This window comes from Trachurus trachurus, assembly GCF_905171665.1.
Source record: "Trachurus trachurus genome assembly, chromosome: 22".
In the NCBI taxonomy this organism is placed as follows: Eukaryota; Metazoa; Chordata; class Actinopteri; order Carangiformes; family Carangidae; genus Trachurus; species Trachurus trachurus.
Genome location: NC_139907.1, coordinates 18269269 through 18295674, shown reverse-complemented (window position 1 = coordinate 18295674; position 26406 = coordinate 18269269). Strand labels below are relative to the sequence as shown.

The 26406-nt window shown below is 42.6% G+C and overlaps 5 protein-coding genes across 5 annotated transcripts; 1 reads left to right on the top strand and 4 right to left on the bottom strand.

The window, feature by feature from the left end:
- Nucleotides 1-345: 345 nt before the first annotated feature.
- Nucleotides 346-4476, bottom strand: rps6kl1 (ribosomal protein S6 kinase-like 1; the record flags this gene model as incomplete). The annotated part of the gene is made up of 10 exons (XM_083997600.1): nt 346-456; nt 562-657; nt 770-852; nt 1065-1154; nt 1239-2651; nt 2739-2871; nt 3362-3409; nt 3537-3629; nt 3892-4016; nt 4341-4476. The coding sequence occupies 10 exons, from the start codon at nt 4474-4476 to the stop codon at nt 346-348; spliced, it is 2328 nt and encodes a 775-aa protein (XP_083853726.1).
- A 4047-nt stretch (nt 4477-8523) lies between these two features.
- olfm4.2 (olfactomedin 4, tandem duplicate 2) lies at nt 8524-10227 on the bottom strand (the record flags this gene model as incomplete). The annotated part of the gene is made up of 5 exons (XM_083998659.1): nt 8524-9317; nt 9398-9539; nt 9626-9838; nt 9926-10093; nt 10177-10227. 5 exons carry the CDS (start codon nt 10225-10227, stop codon nt 8524-8526), a joined length of 1368 nt encoding a protein of 455 aa, XP_083854785.1.
- Nucleotides 10228-12211: 1984 nt separating this feature from the next.
- Nucleotides 12212-14002, bottom strand: olfm4.1 (olfactomedin 4, tandem duplicate 1; the record flags this gene model as incomplete). The annotated part of the gene is made up of 5 exons (XM_083997599.1): nt 12212-13041; nt 13126-13273; nt 13347-13559; nt 13660-13833; nt 13949-14002. The coding sequence occupies 5 exons, from the start codon at nt 14000-14002 to the stop codon at nt 12212-12214; spliced, it is 1419 nt and encodes a 472-aa protein (XP_083853725.1).
- A 1181-nt stretch (nt 14003-15183) lies between these two features.
- On the bottom strand, nt 15184-19299 carry lrrc74a (leucine rich repeat containing 74A; the record flags this gene model as incomplete). Its single annotated transcript, XM_083997597.1, has 13 exons — nt 15184-15784; nt 16060-16145; nt 16436-16540; nt 16768-16911; nt 17031-17126; nt 17214-17408; nt 17492-17577; nt 17665-17746; nt 17850-17899; nt 18077-18170; nt 18288-18395; nt 18480-18655; nt 19191-19299. The coding sequence occupies 13 exons, from the start codon at nt 19297-19299 to the stop codon at nt 15184-15186; spliced, it is 1932 nt and encodes a 643-aa protein (XP_083853723.1).
- A 672-nt stretch (nt 19300-19971) lies between these two features.
- angel1 (angel homolog 1) lies at nt 19972-25201 on the top strand. Its single transcript, XM_083998937.1, has 10 exons — nt 19972-20048; nt 20669-22192; nt 22649-22869; nt 22977-23046; nt 23141-23583; nt 23699-23834; nt 23937-24047; nt 24236-24269; nt 24379-24542; nt 24647-25201. Exons 1-10 carry the CDS (start codon nt 19982-19984, stop codon nt 24805-24807), a joined length of 2931 nt encoding a protein of 976 aa, XP_083855063.1. The 5' UTR covers nt 19972-19981; the 3' UTR covers nt 24808-25201.
- The last annotated feature ends 1205 nt before the right edge of the window (nt 25202-26406 follow it).

Here is a 26406-nt window from a genome sequence, read left to right as displayed (position 1 = left end):
ATTTGTCTGTCTATTTTTTCTTCACTGAGATAATATTGACTCATTTGCATCTGCCCATACATGTAAATGTGTGTGTAAAGCACTCTAAACCGCTGAAAGGGTGTGTAAACCTAACACCGTGGGACTCTGGAGTCTCAAAAGTTGAAATAAATCAGTTTATCCACTGTTGACCAGTTTTATTCATGGTTCAGTTTTTATTGTTTCTTTGGGAAGCACAAAATGCAAAGGAGAGCAGGATCTGCTTCTGCGTCCAGTTTGGCCACATTGGGATGCTCGGATACAAGAAAGTGTTCGTTTTCCCTCCAGACGAGTGCAGAGGGATCAGAGGTGCTGCGACCGCGCCTGCTAGCAGCTCAGAGCTTTCCAGGAGATGCCACTGAAGAAGGGATGGCACTTGATGTCACTCACACCTCCTCCTCCAGAGCCCAAGCGATAGCCGGCATCGAACTGAAGCAGCTGTGGAGTAGCATTATGGAGAGAGGAGAGACTAACATTAGATCATTCAGTGTGTGTGTGTGTGTGTGTGTTTGCTTTCTGGGTATTTGAGGCCTTGAATCTAACCTCAGTGAGCAGAGATGCAGCTGCAGCGCTCAGGTGGTCTGGGATGAGCAGCTGAGAGTGAGAGTGGATTCCTGCAGGGTGGAGCTGCCACAGTGGCTGGAGACACAGTAAGTGAACAGTGTGTGAGAAGCCACGACTCAACATAACATACAGTTTGGAGGAATAACCGCTCTGTTCAGACTTCACACATGTAGCGTGTTTTGCTCACCATTCCTGTTAGAAGTTCAAACAACAGAGCCCCAAGACTCCACCAATCACAAGCCTCCGTAACTCTGGAAACCCCACCGATCTCTGTCAACAGACAAAAAGCTGAGTTCAGTTTTATTCATGTACATTTCTTGACAATATTTTTTTCAATATGTCTGTATTCTGATTTAATGTGCACCACTTGACCTCTTACTCTGAATGAAGTGGACAAACTGCAATATCTAACCACTAGGTGGCAGGTTACACTCAGGAACAACTAGTGATAAAAGCTCACAGTGAATCATATATAGTTTTACCTGGAGCACAGTACATCTGTTCCATGGCTTTGGAGCTGATCTCTGACTGAATCTCACTCCACTGGCCAAAAAATGTCAAACACACCTTCCCTGAAAAAAACATTGCATTTCATTAAAGTAAAATGTATTTCTCTTTTCCTCAGTCTGTCTTTTCTAGTTATTTGACGTACTCACCGTTGCTGGTGAGCAGAACATTTCTAGGGTTGAGATCCCGACAGAGGATGCCTTGCTGATGCAGACTCTCCAGGGCCAACAGCATCTGTGCCCCCCAGACGCACACCTCCGCCTCGGGAAGCCCCCAGCATGTCTGCATAGCCTTGTCTGCCGGCCCGGGGGATTTGAGAGGAAACCGAGGCAGGTGGCACCAGCCGTCCACCTCAATGATCTGGTCATCCCCCGGCCCCTGTGATTCTTCTGGTTTGAAGAAAGCATCCTTATCCTCTCCCCTCCTGTAGGGTTCGGCTCCAGGAGGGACAGAGGAGAACCAGCCCACTCTTCCAGGTGCTACCTTCTCTTTAGGACTAAGCAGTTCGTAGGTTTTCTCTACTCCCTCCCTTCCTTTACTGGAACATGTTTCCCCTTTGTATTTCACCCCTGAGAGGGACAGAGGGACTCCTGACAACGACGGCCAGGAGCTGTCTGAGGTTATTTTTGTGTCTGTGTGGTCGGAGAACACAGCTCTGTCTGTGCTCCTGATGACTACCATACCGTTCCTTTCCTCTATGGTGGGACTGCTGCTGTCTTGTTTTGAGTCTATCGCCGTGTCTGCAGAGTTAACACTTAAAACGGGTGCTTGACTGGAGCCATTGGTTTCCCATGACGCCCTGCCACGGATCTGGGTTTGGCAATGGAGAGGAAGATGCAAAATGGCAGGGGAAGAACTCAAACCATTGTTTTCACTGTTCGGCGACCCTGCTTTTAGAGATGAGGTCTGATTTGTATGAGGTGGAGTTTGTCCGAGTGTGCTGTGTAAATCGCTGTCAGTCACTGCATAGGGGTTTGGTGTTTCACAGTTGTGTGCTGGATCCGCAGCTTTCCAAGCCACTTCAAACTCTGAGCTGCACTCGATCAGTCCCATCCCAGCTTTCTTTCTCTGGATTTCTGACATGACGTCTAGAGCGTGACTGACACGGGTGCAAGAGAGGGGAAGAGCGGGCTTTTCCTGAGTTTCACTGGAGTGCAAACACAAACTAGGAGCTGGTGGATGGATGTGGGTGTTGACCTGCGCCCTCGACGGGCCAGAGTGCAGACTCAGACGATCGAGCTTGGTATAAAATGATGCTGCGGAGCGCGTGTTCTGCAGACAGCCCGTCTCCTCGATGTAGGAGTGAGTCCCGCAGCTCTCCAGACGCTGCTGAGTCTCATCCCATGAAGTGGTGAAGTCCGTATCTGGGCTCTCATCGCTTAACTTCTCGGGAATCACCCCCGCCGCACTTCCTCTGTTGATGTGCTGGTAGTCTGTGCTGATTGTGGGAGAGGTGTAGCTGGTCTTCAGCTTGATGCTGCGCTGGCCAGAGCTCAAGCATTCTGGGTGTTCCCTGGCTTTCTCATTCTTTATCTTGTGCAGCTTGGAGAAGAGCCTCCCACCTAGGAGGACAGAAGTTGGAAAAACTCAGTGGTTGATTGTCTGTTATTGTCAGCCTAATAGTTTCTCAACAGCTGTTAGCAGCTCACCTTTGACATGCTCGAGATGTAGGTACACAGCATCTTCGCTGACGTAATATCTTAGCAACTTAACCATGTATGGCACCCCCTGAGGAATTATGGTTGGCTGGTCCCTGCTCTCCCAGCTTGACTTGACCAGACTCTGTAAGAAAACATCCATGCAATTATTGATTTTTTTTTCTTTTTTCAGTGAAATAGAAAGAAAATGTGTGCATCACTGTAGTAAATAGTGTATCACTATGGGTATGGTTGAAATAGTAAAAAAAAAAAAAAAAACAGGATTCACTGCTGTTTGGATTGCTCCCTTAAGAGATTACTGTCTTTCTGTTTACCACGTCTCTCTGGTGACTGAAATTTGAGGTGTAGTTGCGCTGGCTAAAAGGGTGAGAGCTCTCAGGCAGATCAATGCTGGATGATACTCGGGGAGACAGGATGGGGAGAGCTCCCATCGACTGGCCAGCCACAGAATTCAAAAACACTGGATTGCTGCCAGATGACACAACCCCCAAACATCTCCACTATGAGTGGACAGATGTCTGCCAGCAGACCTACAGTATGTTTAATTTAAATGTGCAATCATTTACAGGTCGGGACTTCTCCTGTGTGGTGTCCATGGAAGACTGTATACTCACTTTTACTACAAATGTCTCTTTATTGATCATACTCTGGACAATCAGGACCTTTGGGATGAAAAGACACATTACTACAGTTTGCTTTTGTGGTTAGTGTTGCTCATGTACAGTTTCCAATGCGTCAGTGCCCAAAAGAATCACTGACTCACTGATGTAGAAATAAAGTCTGTCTTACCTTGTCCGTCACTCCAACCACCTTACACATCTCCAGATCCTCCACAGGTGAACTCAAGTGTCTGATTGGACGGAATCTCAGACTGCTGTAACCCTGGTGATGAGAGCCACAGAGGATGTTTGCTTTGGGACAATGAAGCACATTACAACCAAGATGATGAATAAGGCTCTTGACAGGCACTAATCATGTATGAAGAAACACAGGAGGCGCTCCTTTGTGCTCAGATGAGTTCAAGCTAGAAATGCTGAAATTGTAAAGCACTAAAAATGCTTTAATCCAACTTTTATTTAAATTATTCTCATCACACATTGAAAGCAAATCTTTGAGAGTTAGTAAAATGTAGTAAAATTCTTACCCCCAAGTGAGAGCTCCCCTTCCCTAAGTTATCCTGCAGATGAGTGATGAAGATCTCTTCAGCTCTCTTCAGATACTGGGTGGTCTTCCTCTTCACAGCCTCCCGGCGGTCTTTGTTAGGATCCACTGTTAAGACAGTTACACTGTGTCAGACACCAGCAGTGAGAGCAGAATACATCTAAAAGACAAGACCCTGTCACAACTAAACCTTTGGCCTTTGACCTAGGATAAGAAACAGTAGCACAGTAACACACAGCTGGTTGACTATTAACACTGTGGGGAAAGACGCGAGGAAATCTGTGTTCAACCTTTGGTTTGTGACTTCCTGTTTTTATTCTGGTCCACATATTCCTATCACATGTCTTGTGCAAGCACGCCTCTTCCAATTCCCCATTCAGCGTCACACATAGTCATTGTTTGAAACAAAAAAAAGTAATGTCATCCACTTACGCTGAACCCCATTCAGCAGTAAGTCCACCCCGTTCTTATAGTAACTGAAAGCTGCCTCGTAGTCCTCATTGACCTCGCTGTCCAGAGCCATCCGGATCTGCTTGGCTGCCTCCACCAGGTAATCTCTCTTTGCCATAGCTTCCTTGTTTTTGGACCTGTCAGGGTCCCACTGGCCTGAGCACTGTGGAAAAAGATATTAGCGATTTAGCCAGACTTAATTCAGACATGACGGTCAGGTGTATGTATGTATTTACTGGAAAATATACGTAGAAAAAGAAACTGAATCTTCAGCTTCTGTAAATGAGTCGTACAGTTGCTGTTTGACTCTCAAGCAGCGAAGTGTTGAGCTCGCGACTCACCTTTGCTTCCTCGTCTTATCAACAACAGCATTCATCTCTGTCTGTTGTCACTGGGCTCAGTGTGCACGTGCCCCCAGTGACTCCACAGCTCAGGTCTTTGCAGCACAGCATGATCATCTGAGGCAGTGGACACAAAGGGTTAACCTCCAGGCCACTACAGGAAGTGAGTGCAAGTGTGTGTCTACTATTTCTGATCAATGGAAAGAAACCAGACTGCAAACATCAAAGATTACAGAGAAGTGACTCAGAGCGCCGAGGCACCTTGTCGCGTGTCTAAGGGTGATTACATAGTCATATATGCCCACAGGATGATTGAAACAGAAAGAACACAGTGGAGAAGGTGTTAACAGCCCACTTGCACTGTATAAATCCCATTGTATATGAAACAATAAGCATATTTGTGTATGCCAGTCTGTAACACTGATGTGATTTTAGACATCCATCCACCCACACAAATCACATGAGATGGATTATTTCCAAATAAATTCTCAGCTGACAAGAATGTTCAAAATCTTAACTGTTATGCAATAATTCTGTGTCACATGAAGTAAAATGTATGAGCAGTCATGCAGTGGAGGCTAATGTAGCCCTGAAAATCTCCCATTAATGTAAAACACTGTGTTTATTTCACCTCAATGTAGCTGCAGAGTGAAACACAAATATCACAGAAATACACACACACCCCATTTTGGTTACAGTCATGGAGGCGACATCATCTCAGGAGTGTTATGAAACACACAAAGCCATCTTCAGGCTCGTCCCATTGCCATCCACCATCCTTTCAGCATGCACCACACACAGCCCCCACTGGATAAGCAACCCACCGTATAGCTACGAGATAAATGCTTCAATACAACAGAAAATAAGGCGAATATGTACAGATACACACACTGCACCTGATGGGAGGCGAGCATGCCCTGGACCCCTCCGCCCCAGCAGCAGCATCAGCAGCAGGAGCTCACGTCTTCAGCCACCTCAGCGCAGCTCATTCCCGAAACGGGAGAGGAGGAGAGAGCTCCGGCGAGGCTCCTGATTGGTCGAGAATGATGTCACTTCAGGGTACCATTTCACTCAGGGCGCTCGCTCCCACCCCCTCTCATCCCGACAGATGCTGGCCGGTTTAAAGAGACAGTGGTGTTTTTGTGCGCACTGACTGAAGGCTATTTTCCACCCTGACTTTTACTTCAAATAAGGACTGAGTTGTTATTGTTTACTGTTGAGAAATCCCACATGAAAAAATTATCAGTTTAAAATAAATAAATAAAATATCAATTGCTGGTTTTATTTAATGTCTTTCATCCTTTATAAATGGAGGGATCACCCTGTACAGAGTCTACTGGGTCTTAGAGCTCAGTACCAGATGGAGCCTGGCTCCAGCCGCTGCACAAAGGAGAGTAGTCCCCACCCCAAGGGAGGGCTGGGTTACAGGGGGGGAGCTCCAGCTAGGGGCAGGAGATCAGGAGAGGAGGGGGGCAAGATGTATCAGATGCTGCAACCTCACCCGAAAATACAGAATGGGAGAGCTTAATTATACGCTTTGATTCTCAAATGAATGAAATGAAAGAAAACAGAACAGTTACACTCTAAATGCTCACTTCTGATTTTATTCCAGAAATAAAAATGTTCAAGAAAGTCTGCAAAGCTCATTTCTATCAATCACAACACAGCAGATCAAGAATGAAATGATTCATTCTCTTTCAAACCTTATATTATAGGACACATAGTAGCCATCGTCTATGTAAAGTCTCTGATCAGTGGGATTTAAGTGCAGGTTGACAAACCTCTCCTGGAAGTTCTGAAGGGGCAAACTCATGTGTTTCTCCTCTCTGGTCTTAGTGTGATAAGAGTAGTAGGTCTCTGGTTTCAGGCCTGGTGGCATACACAACGCCACACACCATTAAAGCATTTCCTCTTAGAGGTTTGAATGCACTTGCTATAATTTCATCAAAAAAAGTCTCATCTTTGAGATCACAATTTTATGGCCTCCTCTATATTACACACAATCCTTTCTTATCAGCAAAAAAGTCTGGTGCAGCTGAATAATTCACTTGTATTAAAGTTATTATGTATTATGAATTTGTTTGTATGTATAACAAATATAAATGTATATAATAAATACATCCTCTATACTGTCTGCACACATCTGGATGAGTAAAGTCAGTAACAGAGCATCCCTCTGTTACTGACTTTACCCATCCGTGTTTCTACCTCCAGCCCCAGGCAGGGACACACAGCAAACACACTCCAGTCGTCCACCAGATTTGTTTACATTTCCTGATTCCCAGTCCCCCACTGGCTGCATGAAAACTCAATTATTTTTGTTACAATTTGCTGAAGGATAAAAAAATTATTTAGAAAACTTACAAGCCATGCCAATGCAGGACTGAGCGTGGGAACGAGAAGCAGCAGAATCAGAGGCGTGTCTCTTCTCTGCTGTTGGTCACTGACTGATCTGATATTGTTAACAGTAGTTTCTTATCAGCCCAGCTACAGTGATGTGATGTGAGTCCAGCCATGATGATTTTATTAGCATCCCTGAGATCAGTGCAGCTGTGCAGATTATACACACTAAGAGGTGCATCTTTATTTATCTTTGCATTATCCCCCTCTAGTACAAGTGATAGTTAATTTAGACATTGACAAAAATTCACCATGCAAATAGTAACCATTCCCTGAACCTGTACCTAAAAAGATATGGTAGATTTTCACCTCACCACACTTTTTTTTTCTTTTTTTACAGTAAGAAAACAGTGATGTGTCTCTGAATCAGTTAATATAAACTAAGCCTATATATGTACAATCAGAAGAGTGAAGTCTCACCCACATGATGCTGAGAGTTCAACTGTGGCCTGAAAAGACACAGTGCACACAATCTTTTGACAGTTTCTTAAATTAATTTACTTCAATTCAGGAACAAAAGAGAGAAATACCTGTTACATTTTGTTGGACTGGTGATATTTGATTTGTCTCTCCAGTCAGTTTGTGTTTTGATTAGCTGGAGCTAAAGGGTAATTGGTTCAATATTAATCTTAAGCTTTCGTTGTAGCCTGGAGAAAAACTGAAAATTCAATAACATCAGTCTAACAAAGCAACCTGTTCTTGAATCACGCCGCTCATATTAATGTGTGGAAAAAGCACAGGAGCATTTTTTTCCCCTTTCCTGTTCAAGTTGTCTGTAAACTCAATTACAAGAAGCAGAGAGCAGCGCTGGCAAATTCACTCCATTTTGATCTCCACACTGAAAGATATGATAATTGATGAAGTCGGTCTGCTGCAGTAATTGCACTTTCTGTACTTCAGCACATCCTCCCTTGATTCTGTTGTAATTATAGTGTGTGAGCTCATTACTCAGTGGATTTTTAATCCTGTTTAACCTACAATACAATGGAAAATGTAGGCTACACTTTGGCTATATGCAGTATGTATTTGCCTTATGGTTCTGTCACTTTAGACTACACCAGTGCCAAAACATGAGTGCGTTTAATCTATGATGATTATATTGTATTTATTAAAAAGAAAAAAGCAGCAATTTTAGTCAATTACTTAATCAGTTCCATGATTTATGGAATGAACTGGATCATACTTTTGGTAATTTACACTTAATTTGGTTTCTGGAACTTTTCATAAACTTTTTTCATTTTCATACACTTTTTTTTAAATCATGTGTCATTCATGCATTCATACATCAAATATTAAGACAGTCGTGACATTTGGATGCTTCAGTTTGATTTATTCAGAAAAAACACAGTGGGCTATAGAGCTCCAGTGAGTAAATACAGATCATCCGTATCAATCACAATACAGCAGATCACAAAGAGGAGGGCTCATTCTTTGTTAAAGCTCACATTATAGGACACATAGTAGCCATCGTTGTACATGTAGAGCTTCTGATCTGTGGGGTTGTAGTCCAGATTGGAGTATTTCTCCTGGAACTTCTGGAAGCGAATGTTCAGGTGCTTCTCCTCCTTGGTCCTGGTGTCGAATGCATAGAAGATCTCCTCTGTGGTCAAATCCACTGACCTGGTGGCGTACATGACTCCACAAACCATGAAAGCATTGCCAGTCAACTGCTTATATGCACCGGTGTGCCACTCATCCACAATGCCAAAAGATTTCTCATCTATCTTTGCTAGGACAATTTTACCCTTGCTCACCTCTGAGGCATACATTACCCACAAGCCATTTTCATCAGCTGCAAAGTCCAAGTTCTGATGCTCAGAGTAACTGTATGAAAACCTTTGACTTGCAGCTGGGATCACTCTGGAGTCATAGGCAGAACTGGTCAGATTCAGCTTAGTCATACCGAAAGGTGAGTTGTGCTGGTAATATATGGTGTTACCATGAACGATGTAATTGTTACCGGTACCTTCCCACCCCCTTGGTATGTCATGGTGTTTGAAATCAGACCTCAAAATCAGCTTTCCATAGTCAGAGTACAAATAGAAGTCATACACTGCGGGACTAGTGTATGCACCGTAGAAGTACATTGACTCATAGCCTCGAACAGGTTTGGAGTCTTTTCCCCAGCCGCCATACAGGTAACCTGCATTCATATGAGCATTGACCTGGACCACTGTGGGTTTGCTGATGCTCAGGATTCCTGTGTGATTGCAGTTGCCTGAAGAAAAAAAGGGGGTGTTAGAAATGACTGGTAATGTAAACATTTACCTTCTACTATCTTCTGTGTAGCTGACGCACCAATATCTGGCTTGATGAAATCCTGCTCCTTCTGGCACTCCTCCAGCTTCTTCTGCAGCTTAGCAAACTCGATGCGGATCACCTCCAGGTTGCTCTTGTCATAGGTCTCCAGTTGGTTCACAATGAACGTCATGTTGCGTATCTGTAAATAAAACACATTAATTAAATCAAAAATCCAACATTCAAACCAGCAGCACTGGAGAGTACGTTCACAGATGGCTCTTTCACCTCAAGGTACAGACTCTCAAACAAAGGTGAGGAGGAGTTGAGGGATTCCTTGAGCTGCCCCACCAGAGCCTCAAACTCTCTGAGCTCGATCCTGAGCAGCTCAAAGTCCAGTTTGATGTAACTGTCAGGACTGGTCTCCAGCATGGTCACTCTCACAGTCAGGTCGCTCAGTTCTTTCAAATAGGCCTCCAGTTTACCCTCATAGCTCACCATCTGGAGAACATGACACATGAGCAGGAAGATGTTTCATCACAGAATTTGTTGTCAGTCCTCATGCTATACGGGTCAGACCTACTGCACCTTGTTCATCTGGATTTCCACTTCCAGGATCAGATCTTTGCTGACTTGTTGCATGTGCTGGACCCGGTCAGCAGGGAAGGTGGTGACAGGCAAAAACACATGACAAATACACTGACCTGACTCACCAACTGATGCAGTCACATTACCAGACTCCCAGTCCTCCACTGGCTGGAAAGAAATGACCATCATTAAAGGCAATTCTAATAAATTACATTAGCGTGGGTTAGTCAAGGAAAGCAAAAGCCACTCACGATCCAGGCCAAAGCGGGACTGAGGAGTAACAACAGAACCAGCAGCATCATGTCTCAGTTTACCTCTCAAGTGTGTCCTCAGAGGGTTAGACACAGGGTTTTTAAAGACAGGTCTAATCAGATCATCATCTCCCTCCCCATAGTTACTGTTTGAGCTCATCACAAGTACACGTCATGTACTGTACATCCATAAGAGGCCAATAAATAGAATCCTTGTTTGCTCACAATAAGCTGAACCGCATAAGGTTTGATCTCAACACAGGGTGTGAATGAGAAAAATGCCATGTGTAGTCAATTCTAGTAACACCCAGTTAAGTTTATGACCTGTAAAAGCTGAGGGCTGTGTGTGTTATATGGAAACAGGAAGAGGTCTTCATATCCACAGGTTGACACGTTGTAAAGCACTGGCTTAAGAGGGTAACTGAATTGAATAAAATGAAGCCATTGTATTTATAGTTAATCATACTTAATAGATTATACTTATTTGTATCATTCAGAAGTCAGTTTTCACATCATTGTGAAATAAGTCATCACATATTTTGTAACACTTCCTCATCCACATGCTTGCATAATCTTATGTATGTGACCAGTGTGGTGCAACTGAACAACAAGACAGGGAAAATACTCTGCTGCACGAGAGCAGCTTTCATTTACTGTAGTTTTCTCTCTCTCCAATTGGATTGACCATGCCTCTGGTTAAAATTATGTTCTGTAAAAATACATTAAGTAAGTAATCTTCACCGTCACCGCAGTATACCTATTAAACAGCCAGGGGAAACATAATAGCTGCATTACAGCTCAGTGGCCATGTCCTTCGAAGGTTGCATTTGAAGAAAAAGCAAGAAAAAGCAGCTTCACTTTAAAGGCTCTTTCCAAAGAAATGCAAGCCTCGGATCCAACAGGTGGTATGTGGTCCACACTATCTCACGATTCATTGCATGCCAGTTATGAAAGGAAACAACATTGTCATAAGTGAATACTACACAGCTTCAACTTACGGCACCAGAAGTCAACAAAAAGAGTGATATCACTCAGTGATACAGTCATGAGCCATGGCTCTTGACATTGAACAAAAAGTCCACAGTAAGATTCATGGATGATTTCAAGGTGATCTCTCTTTTGTGACCTTGAAAATTATGGAAAGAAGTCTCCAGAACCAGATAAAGCAGAGGAAGTTGAATTCACTGATTCTCAATTAATTTCACCCTGTGATCCAATCACATTCAAAAGTAGAGTCAAGAAACTATTCATCAGTTTTCTCTGCTACTTAAACATGGTTTCTTGTCAGGAGCAGGTTTTTTTTTTTATTTATTTTTTTTATATTTATATATTTCTCTACACATTTTCAGTCTCACCTTCAGCCATATCTCAGTCAGTAATAGATTTGATCAGCTTTCATGAACTTGGCTTAGTTGTCGGGATACAATGACTAATAGAGAGGAGTGAAATTAATCACCACTGAGTCAGAATGCACTGAAACAGTCTCACTTTTAATGCAACACTGGGCTTGTCAGTTTGGGAAATTGAGACTCATTAGTTTGTGGTTTGTTATAAAAACTTGTTGTAAAAAAATTTGTAAAACTCAAGATAGCTACCTGAATTTATTGATCATACAATCTGGCATTTCAACAAAAATGTGAATGTAGTGCTGTAGATGTGACTAAAATGCTCATCTTATTTTGTATAATGATATTGTACAGATGTTATGGATGTTATAGTTCATGTCAAGGTCAGATACAGTAAACAGAGAGATAGGAGGTGCTGATAACTACAACAGAAAACTGCTTTCAATTTTTTTTGATTTGAATACATTTTTGACAGTAGCTATTCTCTCATTTTCAGTGATCACCAAAAAATATACTGCATTCATTTTACTCAATTTACACAAGAACACATCTGACACATTTGTAATGCTTGAGATTGTTTATTAGCATTAAGAAAGAAGGATAAATGACACACTATAAGACTGACTACAATAAAAAAATGAGAAAAAGAGAATTATAAGATTACATATTTCAATAAATCACATAATGATTTAGTTCAGGAGAACTGGTGGCTCCACAGTAGCTTTAGTTGTGTGGTTAAACCATAGATGGTAGTTAACATAGTAGCCGTCATTGTACATGTAGAGCTTCTGGTCAGTGGGATTGTAGTCCAGGTTGGAGTACTTATCCTGGAATCGCTCAAAGGGAACGCTGACGTAGCTCTCTTGTTTGGTTTTGGTGTCATACTTGCAAAAGATTTCCTCAGTTTGGATATCGACTGTCCTGACTGCATAGAGAACGCCACACACCATGAAGGCATTGCTCACACCTGGTTTGTAGATACTAGTCTGCCATTCCTCCACGAGCCCAAAAGAGGCCTCATCTATTTTAGCGATCACCATGCGACCATTGGATTTAACTGTCGAATAGGTCACCCACAAGCCGGTCTCATCAGCAGCAAAGTCAAAGTTTTGATTGGGGGAATTGGAGTAGGAAAATCGCGAGCTAGCCCCGGGAATCACCCTGGACTCATATTTCATGCTGGTGAAATTCAGTTTAGCCAACCCAAATGGACTGTTAATCTGATAATACAGGGTATTGTCACGGATGATGAAATTGTTCCCCGTTCCAGTCCAGCTGCTGTGTAAATTGTGATGCTGGAACTGGTTTCTCAAAATGAGATTCTTGTAGTTAGTGTAAAACCTAATGTCAGCAATTGAGGCGCTACCATACCCAGAGTACCAGTACATAGACTCTCTGTCAGGAACAGGCTTTGAGTCTTTTCCCCAGCCTCCAAATTTGTAGCCAGCATTTAGATGAGCATTCAGCTGGGTCACAATGGGCTTGCTGATCTTTATGATACCAGTATGTGCACAGGACCCTGCAGAGAAAGTGAGGAAAGTGAATTAAGTGCATTCAAAACCTGCTTAGATTTTGACGTGTATGGTAGTGTAAATGAGCTTACCAATGTTTGGGTTGAAGAGCTCCTGGTGTCGTCTCTCACACTCCTCTAGTTGCAGCTGCACCTTGACGTATTCTCGGCGGGTCGCCAGAACCACGTTCTTGTCGTATGTTGTCTCAAGGCGATTCAAGGTCTCCACCATGCTTGAGATCTGAAAGACAGAGCAAAGCTTGTCAGCATTATGTCTGTTCACGCGCTGACTGACAGCCATCCTCAGTACTCACCTGTACACGCAGAGACTCAAAGATGGTGGTGGAGCCTCTGATGGAGAGCTGCAGTTCTTTAATCAGAGCTTCCACTTGTTTAATCTTCACCTTGATCTCGGCCATGTCAGCGTCATTGTAGGCATCAGGGTTCTTCTCCATTTTTTCAATTTCCACAGTTAGCTGTATTATTTTTTCAGCATATGCCGTCAGCTTGGTCTCATAGTCTTCCAGCTGAAAGTCAATAACAAAAAAAAAAGACAAATGACAAAAAATGTTATACCTATCTCAAACGGCATCATGTATTTTACATGTTTCCAAAAATGTAACCTACCTTGCCCATCTCCAGCTCCAGTTTGTGGGAGATCTCCACAGCTGTTTGTTCTACCACCACAAGGTCTCTGATAGGAAAAGTTGAACTGGGCATGAAGGCATCACAGGTACATCTGTCACCACTTCCACCCCCGGTCTCATTCCTGGCACTGCCCCCTCTCCACAGGCCCACACGCTGAGAACAACAGTCACATAAACATACTGTAAATGAGCTTCCCTCCAGTGTGGGATGAGCCTGAAAAAAAAGAAAAGATGAATCAGTTGATCTGAAGTTATTATGGTATACATACCCCCAAGGCCACTGTGGAGCTCAACAGTGCAAAGAGGTACACTGTGCAGATCATTCTGGTTGTGCTTATCATTGCTTATGACTGAAACCGATGAATCATAGGGCTTATATAGTCACTTTCGACATCCTGTCGGACACATCAGCACCTGTCCTGGTTCACAGCATTGTTAGTCAAGATCTATGTCAAGATATAAAACTTAACATTATCTTTGGCAAACAGAAATTTACTACTCAGCTGTTTTTCCAGCAACTTTTGGGTGTGCGTCAGAATTTGAAGAACCACTGATGAGTATGGTCTACCATCTGACAGAGTTCCCAAGTGGGATGGCATGTCTTGTTTTCTCTGAGGGAAACAAGACATTCATCTATCCTTGTTTTGTTTTATTACATATTATTTTATTACAACATATTCATCCAACCCTCATCATGTGCTCTTCCTACCAGGACACCACTGAGAGTGTCCTCACTGGCTGTACCGTATGGAGGCTGCACTGATATCTGCCGCAAGACCCTACAACGCATCAAGCTAAGATTATCTGTGCCCCGCTACCCTGCTTCACAGACATTTTCCACACCAGCCTCACCCGCAGAGCTATCAGCATCGCTGGTGACGCCTCCCACCCCTCACACTCCCTCTTCCACCTTCTGCCTTCAGGGAAAAGGTACCGGAGCCTCCTGGCCCGCTCCACAAGACTGTCAAACAGGGACCTCAGGACCCCAGGAAGAATATCCATTGTTCCTATAATGAAGTAATGGCTCATGGGGATCCTTATAAATAAACAATAAACAAACAGCATCTTCTACTAGGCTGCCAGCCAGGATGCTGAACTCTATACCCACTGCCTCACCCCTCTGCCCCCTGGACTTTAACATTAACATTTGCTACCCAATGCACTGCAGTATATTTTGCATGATAGCCACTGATGTACATAGATGATTTTATATATTACATTTTATATTCTAGAGTTCTAGAGACTTTCTTCTTTATGTTCTAGCAAATTGAGAATAACAAATCTTTGAATCTTTTTGGACGTTTTGAAAGGTCCATCTAATTCAACAGAAAACACTGTTGATTGAGAGATGGCCTACATGCTGCAAGGGTGAGTTTTTAGACAATGGAATCACGATAGATAATGAAAATCAACATTTATTAAGTTGCCTAATTATGTGTAACAAAAAAGCCGGTGACAGCAGGTAAAAAGAATCTTAACATTTCACAGCATAAGAGTTTCACAATCATTTGTCATCTTGTGTTTGTTTCTTCTCCACTTGTTTCTTGGTTTTCTTTTTCTTCACTCTCTTGGTTTTGGCTTTAACCTGCGGCTGCTTGGCATTGAGAGCAGGCCTGGACCTGGTCAGGTGATTAGCAGTGGGGCTCAACTTGCTGTGGCTCATTTCTGGATCGGAGCATACACCCTGAGCAGAGGTGGACTTGCCCGGGACGGAGCGAGGGGAGTCATCCAGCAGGTTTGGTTGGGAGTAGGAGCGCATTGCCAGAGAACTGGTTGGCCGGTAAGAGGTGGAGCCTCCTACCATGGGCAGGTGGACGTGCTCATTGCTGAGGTTGGTGACAGAATAGCGACTGCTGTTGGACATGACAATGTGATGCCATGAGCTGAGAGGGGTGGCGGAGAAATGCTGCGGACCACTCGAGTCATCTTTAGCCCCTCCTGGAGAGATGACCATGGAGCTGTGAGGTGTAACTGCCTCCACAGCGCTCTGGAAGGTCTTGAGGATACGGTCGCTCTTCTGCTTCTCTTTCTTCTGACGGGACTCGACCTTCCTCAGCTGGCGGCGGTGATCTCTCATCATCTGTTTCCTTGTGTCTGCCAGCCCCCTGCACAGAAAGAAACACCAGACCACATTTGCTTTGTTGAGCCAAACTTTAGGGCTGCTATCAATTCACCACAGGCCACTCTCTTTAACACACACAGACATCAGTCTTTTACAACATCATTCAGAGTGAAGATGGACAAAATCTAAAACACACATGGCTCAGTAATAAAACTGTAAAGACTGTTTTTACTCAGTGTTTTCTAACAATAAACCTCAGTCAGCACACGATTCTGTTATGCAGTTTAAAGGTTTCATGATCAACCACTATGTGCTCACCTGTAGTCCACCATTCCTGTCCTGTCACGATCAAGTCTCTGAATCAGCTCTTCAATCTGGTATCGATCCAGTGGGATGCTTGATTGCTGTTGTGGTTCAAAAACAAAACAAAACAGAGTCAGAGTTTCTAGTAATTCACGAAACATATCAGTGAAATCCCTTAGAGCATGATTCTATTAATTCATTATGGGATTTATGTCGGCCATGATCAGCATCAGGAAACTGTTGTGAATAGGCCTGGAAGAGGCCTCAGCTGGGATGATTTCAGAAGATAGTCTCATTGTTTTCTGTCACTGAAAATGTATGCATCAGTGGAGTTCTTCTTGCAAATGTCACTAACCCTAAACAGTTGAAGAATCAATATTTATTCAGAAACCTGCACTGCCTTCCTGAAGTCAGCGACAGGGACTCGCATGGTGCCGTCTTTGTCAATGTTCCGAAAGAAATCCCACAGGCGCAGCTTGCGTTTATCCAGATAGTCCTTTTGAAAAAGGAAGAACATGTTTCAATTATTAATACATACAGAGCCAAGGAAAGAATGAAATGCAGCCTTTTGATAGTTTTGCTACATTGATGTATGAGTAAAAAACTGTGTGAGACATTATACATGAGTGTAGTTACCTTTTTGATGTAGTCATCAAAGACAGGATATGACCCCTCATTTCAGATTTATTTGGATGATTAATTCTTATTAGTTTTTATACAGACCTGAATGACTTTCATTGGATCGACACGTTTTGGTGGCTTCTTAGCGATGAAGCCTCCCACCCCTCCATACTGCACATCCAGACCAGGATGTTCCTGACACGTCAAATCCAACAGATGCACAAAGTTCTCATTTACCAGGACATTCTGCTTGGTAAGAGGATAAAAAGAGAGACAATGCAATCTAGTCTTGGTTAAAATAAACACAAATATCAGAACAGGATAATCAGATCAGGGTGACAAAACATGCCACATCAGTCACTCACACACATGTTTATCTCCTCCAAGGCGGTTTTAGGTGTGTTCTTCACCACATTAACCAAGGCCAGTGCTCCCTCTACTGTTACAGAGTTGTAAGCCAGCTACCGGAGTATAAGAATAAGCATCACATTACAATTTATGTGAAGCCTGATGGTGTGTATTCACTTAGCACAACTACGTCCGCCCACCAGTAGGACTCGGAGTGTGTCGTTGAACTCGAGACCTCTGCACAGCAGGCTGACACCCTCATTGGTGAGGCGGTTGTTGTTGAGGTTGAGGTACACCAGAGTGTTGTTGAATTTGAGGGCCTCTCCCATGGCCAGGGCACCCTCATTCCCAAAACCATTCCACGATAGGTCAAGGTGCTTCAACATCATATTCACCTAAATATAAAAAAAAATACAGTACATGTTATCAAATGTTGTATGTCTGTCAGTAATCATATTAATTTCTTACACAACCATACTTTGAGTCCTGCACAAAAAGCTACAGCCCCCTTCATTCGAAGATGATTCCAGCTAAGATCCAGCACCTCCAGACTTTCATTGTTTGCTGTAGAAATAAATGGTAAAATCATATAGATTTTTTTTTTTTTTTTCAAATTCAGAAAAACATCAAGACTGGTGAATTGGACCGTACCCAACAACTGTCCCAAATGTTCACCTCCTTTTCCACAAAATTCATTATGGCTCAGGTCAAGTTCCTTAATTCTGGAATTGATCTAAGTATTAAAATATTAACAACATGCTCATTGAAAAATATGCAAATGCACAAACATTTAAATTAGAGGAAAAAGGGGACTGTAATTTTCATTAATAACTTACTGAGAAGGAATCTGCAAAATATTTGGCATCATTGTCAGTTAATCCATTTCCTGTTGAGAAAATATTATTGGTTAAAATATAAAAATATTAAGAATTAGATTAAAATAATAATCAATTTCACTACCATAATTAAATGTTGTTATACAACAAAAAGTGTGAGTAAATGAAACAGATTCATAGTGTAAATTCCAGCCAATTTCAGTGCAGTTATATCCTGTGCACATTACCTGAAAGTTTAATAGACTTTAGTGAAATGTTATCCAGCAACATTTTAGCTACATACTCAGCTCCTGCAGACCGCAGATAGTTGTTGGACAAATCCTGAAAGCAAAACAGAGTGGTGTAGTGCATTTTTTCACTCCACTGTGAAAGTCAAGCAAAAAATATCACCTAAAAAGCACTTGTGCCCTCTTGTGGTAGATTTGCAATTCTACATACCAGATGCTGAATGGTGAAATTAGCCCTCAACATGTCCACAAGATATTTGGCTCCTTCAGCTCGAATGTGATTATCTGCCAGTTCCAGAGTGTTGATGTGCATATCAGACTAAACACAAAAGGCTTATCAGAAATATTATCCTTTAAAAAAAACAAAAAAACAAAACATGCTTACATTTTTACAGTAACTCACCACCAAAGCAATAGCAAGTGCTTTGCATCCCAAAGGTCCAAGCCCGTGGTGGGTGAGGGTCATTGTTGTAGAGTCAAGGTGTCGCAAAAAGTAAGAGACCGGCACCACGCCCACCAACTTGCAGGCCTGCAGGTACACTTCAGCTACAGATGCTTCCTTATTGCTCTCCTCTTTTTCTGAGAATAATTAACCCCATATCACTATTATGGGCCTTTGCTTACAAATCACACAAGCATTTTAATTGCATTGTTTTGTTACAGCATGAATTTACAGTATGTACTGTATGATGTAAATTAATGTATGACTTTGACTCGTTATGACTCCTTATACAGTATGACTCTGAATTTAGATAGATAGATAGATAGATAGATAGATAGATAGATAGATAGATAGATAGATAGATAGATAGATAGATAGATAGATAGATAGATAGATAGATAGATAGATAGAATGCCTTTATTGTCCCATAGGGGAATTCATTTTCACACTCTGTCACTGAGCAACATAAATAGGACCATCACCAACACTGAACGACATGAATACATAATCAAAAACAGAAGCATCACCAACACTGAGCAACATGTAACACCAAAACACCACCAGACACTAAGCAACGTAAGATACACACACCAGACAACAAAACACTAAGATCAGTATTATTATTAACAAAACCAAACGAAAAGAAGATTTAATTTAATGTAGGCTACATACCATCTGATTCCAAGTCTGTATCAAACTCATCCTTCCTGCCATGTGGTTGAGTTGGAGATGGACAGTCGTCATCTTTTAAGCAGAGCGACTCAAAAGATAGTGTCGACATTGTGGTCAGCAGTCAGAGTCTATGTCCCATTTGAAACTATTTCCTAGACAAAAAACAAAGAGTCTTTTGGTGTTTGCCCATTTATTCCTGGCTGATCTTTACATGGGCTGGTGCTGTGAAATGAAATAGGTCTGTGCTGTCCTGCAGGTAACTCTACCTCTGAGGTAATGTGTCATGTGGAGCAAGATTAAAAATGTATGCCTCAGTGTGGTTACAATCCTACAAAACAGAATATAGCCTATTTGAATTGAGCAAAATTGTGTTTTTATGGATGTTCTGTATTTGTATATTAACTTATTTCATATGACTTTGGATTTTTACATTATTCTTTTGTTCCTTATTGTAAACTTCAACTTTACAAACTGTAAAGCAATTACTAACCAATATTTTTTTATATAATTTTATATAATTTATATCATATCATTATGTAAGCTGCTGGACGATCTGAATTTCCCTAGGCATTAATAAAGTATTTTCTATTCTATTCTATAAATATAGAACATAAATTCGATTCATAACAAAAATTAGAAAGAAAGTCAATCGTAAATTGTAAATTGAATATTTAAAAACTTTCATTTCTTTCATCATTACATATTCAAACATCACACCTCCACGAGGACTTTGACTTGTGACCTCGGACCTTTCACTCTGATACGCATGCGCAGACGTCATTGGAGGAATCATGATTGGCAGCCTGCTCTTCTTTGCGCTCTACCCTCTGTCACGGTACCTGAGGGCTCTACGTCCAGGTAAATTACAAAGCACACTCGCAAAGATGTCCTTGTTTTGTTGTCAGTGACCGGGTCTCTAAACTGAGCATCTGTCAAGGAGCTAACGATTGCTAACGTTGCGTTGAGTTCATTGCTTGGTGAGCAGTTTGATTTATCAGGGTATTTCTCGGCTGCTACGGGTGTCAAGTTGTTGATAAACATGAGTTTTATACGGCAGCCTCGGTGGGAACGGTTCCTCGTGGTTATCCAGTGTGTGGTGCCGCTTATAATGTCTCCTCAGCACCTCAGCTAACTTTAGTTCAGGGCAGCATGTAGTGTTGGGCTGCTTGCACCTGCTCCTGACGGTTTAACGCCCCCATGACGTCACCACGTGGGGTCGTTTTGTTGGCGCACTTTATACTTGTGCAGTATTTGCATGTGCAGGTAGCTATATGGTATATGCATGGAGGTATGTGGCCTAAATGTAGGTGTGTGGATAATATTATATGATCATGTGTAAATATTATAGTTCTGTTATTATTCAAAGGGGTAGGATTGAATATGTTTATTTTCTTTTGATGCTATGTTTTTAAGTATTTCTTGACATGTTCGAACAAATAACAAAATGTGCATCATCAAAGAGAAATCTTGTTTTACAGGGGTCTCAAAGAAGGATCTCCCTCCTGCGGTGGTTAATGGCAGGGCAGAGTGGGATGGTGGCGCTGTCACAACCAGGAGTTTCATCCAGTCTCAGACGACCCCGCTGGACCAGTGGCTCAGCCCAAGCAGTGGGGCAGAGGGAGAAACGAAAGAAAGGATGAGAGAGCCAAGCCCACAGAAAGAAGTCGATGCAAGGATGAACATGGACAAAGAACAGCAGGTGGCTGTCCTGTGTGAAGAAGAAACAGACACCGAGACCTTAAAGATGAGTGAGATGCAACACGACCAAGTGGAAGTTCCCGAGCCAGAGGATGTCTCTACGGAGCAGCAGAGGGAACAACACACAGAGGCCGTCAGCCCGGAGGAAGCACTTGGGGAGCAGTTTAAGTGCCTGCAAACAGATGACGGCATTCTAAGTGCAGAGAAACAAATGAGTCCAGCTGAGGAAAGCACACAAGACACTACCTGTTCAGCTGAGAAAGAGGTTCAAATACAAAGCTCAGGCGCAGACTTAGTAACTCAAGCCGAGGACGGCACACAAGAAACTACCTGTTCAGCTGATGTACAGATACAGAGCTTGGAAGAGTCAGTGAGTCCAGCTGAAAACAACATACAAGCATCTACCTGTTCAGCTGATGTGGAGATACAGAGCTTGGAAGAGTCAGTGAGTCCAGCTGAAAACAACATACACGCATCTACCTGTTCAGCTGATGTGGAGATACAAAGCTTGGAAGAGTCAGTGAGTCCAGCTGAAAACAACATACAAGCATCTACCTGTTCAGCTGATGTGGAGATACAAAGCTTGGAAGAGTCAGTGAGTCCAGCTGAAAACAACATACGAGAATCTACCTGTTCAGCTGACGTACAGATACAAAGCTTGGAAGAGTCAGTGAGTCCAGCTGAAAACAACATACAAGAAACTACCAGTTCAGCTGATGTACAGATACAGAGCTTGGAAGAGTCAGTGAGTCCAGCTGAAAACAACATACAAGAAACTTCAGCTGATGTACAGATACAGAGCTTGGAAGAGTCCGTGAATCCAGCTGAAAACAACATACAAGAAACTTCAGCTGATGTACAGATACAGAGCTTGGAAGAGTCCATGAATCCAGCTGAAAACAACATACAAGAAACTTCAGCTGATGTACAGATACAGAACTTGGAAGAGTCCGTGAATCCAGCTGAAAACAGCATACAAGAAACTACCTGTTGTCTACAGAGAGAAATACAGATACCGAGCGTGGAAGAGTCTGTCACTCCATCTCGAAGTGTTTATACAGTAAATGAGTGCTGGGATGAATACTTAGCTCCGTCTGCCGATGAAGGGCACAGTGGGGAAAACAGCTCGGAGCTGATATTTACTTCTCTTCTCTCTAACACTCAAAGCCAGCTTCAGTTCACTGAACAAACTAGCTGGCACTTCCCTGCAGGACCTGGCTTGGCTGAAGAAGTCCAGTGCCCATTGTTGCAATTTCCCACCGTGAGCTATTACCCTCCACCAGAGCCCATGGTGCCCTTTGAAGGTGGGAGTCAAACTTTTATTCCCAAGTGTAATATTCTCCCTTATCTATCTTTTTGTGATCAATTTTTTATTAATTTTTTCCAAATTCAATATAACAGTGATCCACAAGGACTGTGAACAGTGACATAATACTAGTACACATGACAGGACATAAAACTGAGAAAATCAAACAAAGAAGCAAAACATACAAATGACAACAACACCCCCCCCCCTCTAAAAGAAAGAAAAAGAAAAAAAAGAAATTGGGTTCCCATGTACAGCCTGTGTAAACTTGGACCAGAGAGTAACATTGTCTTCTTTTGCACCGTGCATGTGTGCAACAGACATTTCGAGATTTGCCAAGTCTACTATTATATTCTCCCTTATCTTAGAGTTGTCTTCCCTCGTGACAAGTTAAATATCCAGCTGTCACTTGCACAGACTTGTATGTATATATGTGTGTTTGTTTTCTACACAGTGATGTGGAGAGTGTGGGAGGAGGCAGATGACGCAGCAGAACCGACCCTGATACCTTTCCCATTCACAAAGATGGACTTCACTGTCATGTCCTACAACATCCTCGCTCAAGATTTGCTGGAGGCCAATCAGGACCTGTATGTCCACTGTCCTCTGGAGGTCCTGGACTGGAGCTACCGCTGCAACCTGCTCTTAGAGGAAATACTCAAATGGGCACCAGATGTGAGCCTAATGCAACCCCTTTTCTCTCAAATTGAATGTAGACCCAGTTTAATCAAATGATCAGACTGATGGCTGCTGTGTGTGTGTGTGTGTCCTCTTGTGTGTAGATTCTGTGTCTCCAAGAGGTTCAGGAGAACCATTACCATGAGCAGCTGTATCCAGTGTTGTCTCAGATGGGTAGGGTCATCTCAGACATAACAGTTGAATAATCGTGTTGGCGAATGTCGTGATGAAGACGTAACCTATTTTTTTCTTCATGTTGTTGTTTCAGGATACACCTGTGTGTACAAGCGGCGTACAGGGAACAAGACCGACGGCTGTGCCACTTGCTATCGAAGCAGCTGCTTCTCTGAGGTGTCAGTGACTCCACTCGAGTACTTCAGGCCAGAGACGGAGCTCCTGGACCGGCACAATGTGGGCCTTGTTCTGTTGCTCCGGCCGGTTGCCACCCAGGGATCTACAGTCACAGTGAAGGGCCCACTCCTCTGCGTGGCCAACACCCACCTGCTCTTCAACCCCAGGAGAGGCGAAGTGAAGCTGGCTCAGTTAGCCATAATGCTGGCAGAGATCGACAGCACGGTCAAGTCCTGTACGGCCAAAGGTGAACACTGCAACGTCGTACTGTGTGGAGACTTTAACTCGGTCCCGGGCAATCCTCTGTACCAGCTGATCACCACCGGTGAGCTCTACTACCACGGCCTGCCAGCATGGATGGTGAGAGAATAATCTGACAGCTGACAAACACTGAACTACTTCCACTTCATCGCTTTCTGTGCGTTAGTTTGATAGTTACCTAGGTAACCATGAAAATATTCACCATCTCCTACAGGTATCAGGTCAGGAGGACCTGTCCTACAAAACCCACTGTTATAAGCTGTTTGCTCCCCTATGGCCCAGCTGTCTGCCAATCACTGACAACTGCCAGTACACTACCGTCAACGACGTGCTTGAGAATCGGAAATCAGGTCAGTGTGTGTGAAGTCTTTTTTTTTTTACTAATCTTGACTCAAGGTTTTATTTTATCTCTCATTTGACTTAATATATTATTTAATATTTGTCTTGTACAGGGAAATGTCAGTACAGGCATGACTTTATGCTACAGCTACGCTATTGTCCAGATGCATGTGTCCGCCCGGTGGGCCTGGCAATGATCCCAGACGTGACTGACATCACACCAGGTACAGTAATACCAAACACAGGGTTGAGTATGAATGTTAATGTATATAATTACAATCTTAGCTAATGATTTTGGTGAGACCCCAGGAAGAGTAGCTGCTGTGAAGCATAAGCATACCACTAAAACTCATTTTCTTACTGCACATGCTGTATGTTTCAGTGTTTCTCATATAATATGTATTGTGCACAGATGCATCACGGGCAAATCAGCCTCATGAGAGAAGGTAAGTTTCCCTCAGTGTTTTGCTGCCATATCATTTGAAGGAGCAACCATTGCTGCTTCTTACTGCTTTTACACCATGTGATATTAGTTATAAAAATGTTGTATCACAGGTTCAGGCACACCATCAGTCATCGCTTAGACCTGGAGTCGGTCTATAAACATATTCTCCCAGGCTCTGGCAGTCCAGAAGTCACAACCCTGCACTCTGACGTAGGAGCAACGGTCGACTACATCTTCTACTCCCCAAAACGCACCTTAACCCACGATCAAAAAGGTACATGGACATGTCATGAAGCAGGGGAATACTTATTACAGCTCTGAGTTAATAATTAGCTCTTTAAATAACCTGACTGCTGTTTTATCTGTTCTTTTCCTCAGATGACACTGACTTTCTGAGGGCGGGTTTGAAGTTGACTGGCAGCCTCTCCCTCCTATCGGAAGACGTCTTATGGTCAATGAAAGGCCTTCCCAGTCACATGTTCCCCTCTGACCATCTCAGTCTTCTGGCCAAATTCCAAATGAACCTGAATGTTGCATGAGGAGTAAAAAATCTGTGGGTGAACTAAACCCAGTGGTCAGATTTATAGATATGTTTTTGTTCCAGTGATTCAGGTCGTACTCTGCACACTTGTTTTTTTGTTTGTTTTTTAAATATAATTATTGATGCCATTTCTTGTGGTTAAATACTGGAAACAGAAGGGCATAGTTTTCAAACTGACTTGAAGTCAGTATTTTTGTTCAAAAGGGCCAGGAAAAACCAGTGAATGCCAAACATTCAGTCTCCTTCCACATGGTTTTAATCAGATCAATGATGAGCCACGAAGGAGATATAAATATGTTATAAATGGTGATGTAATACTTCATTTAAAAAAATCAAGTTAGTGATCCCTTTCTTTTGGTGTAACAATACACTGACCTGTTCATGTTGTTGATAAAGGGTGCCATGTTTTATTTCTTCATTAAAATTTTACAATTATTGTTGTACTTCCTGTGTATCCTGTGGTGTGACTGTGACCTGAATGCCGGCTCTGCCCCTCCCATCCCTCTACACCGAGGACTTCACTTTGTTAGGGCGAAGATGTCTGTGTACTTGTGTGTCTGTGTGTGTGTCTGGTTGATGCATGACTGAATAATTTATGTAGATAGTTGAGTGCTCATGCATGACGGGGCTCAGTGAGGGAGCTTTGTGTTATGAGGGTTGTAGAACGTCTGAGAATTACCGTAGTTTCCCATCAGTAGGATGTCTTTCACTCGCTTCTCACTCAGTCTTGTCAGTGCACTATAGTATATTCTATTTGACATAAAATACAACCAGCCATGAGTTAAACTCTTAAATGCATTATCAGTTTACAGTATGTGTGTTTTAATTCCCCCTGTGGCATTAGATGCATATTAAACAAAGTAGGTCAGTAGGTTTTCTCTCCATATAGGTCATAATGCCTTCTGTTTCTGTGTCTTACAAACATTGGTGGACAGGGTGCTAACATCTGGAATCCACTGAAGGGAGGACACAGGAATCTGTTTATCTTTCTCATGACTTCTATCTCTTCATATTTCACCAATGTCAGGATGGACTTTTTCAACATTAACAAACTGTCATTTTAAGGAGCTCTCTTGCACAAACTTTGCCACTCATGTGGTTTTACAGTAGTACATTGTTACATGATAGTGTTTTATGTTTCCTGCAGCTATAGCCCTCTCAGAGCTACGTTACTGGCATATGCACCAAAGTGGTTCCCCGCTGACTGATTTGCATTGAATGCAGCAGCCATTAAAGCTATTTAGCTGATTGCTGTGCTGCAGGCAGGGAGGACTTGGGGATCATGAGAGCAATGCACATGCTGCCAGCAATCACACCACAATTATTTATACATGCTCAACAAACACTGGCAACACAAAGACAATATGAAGGATAGTGTAATAATATTTCACATTGATCATCTTACTTTTGTCAGCATAGGTTTTCCATTTGAAACTTGAGCTTGGCAATATTCTGAGATCTAAAACATGTTGAAAGTGTCCCACTTAGTCTGACTGAGTGTTTTAATTTACTGAGACCTATGCTTTCCTTTTATAGACTTCTTGGCACTCTGTAGCCTTTGTGTAAACCCAACAGGGGCAGTGTTTGGAGTTCTCCT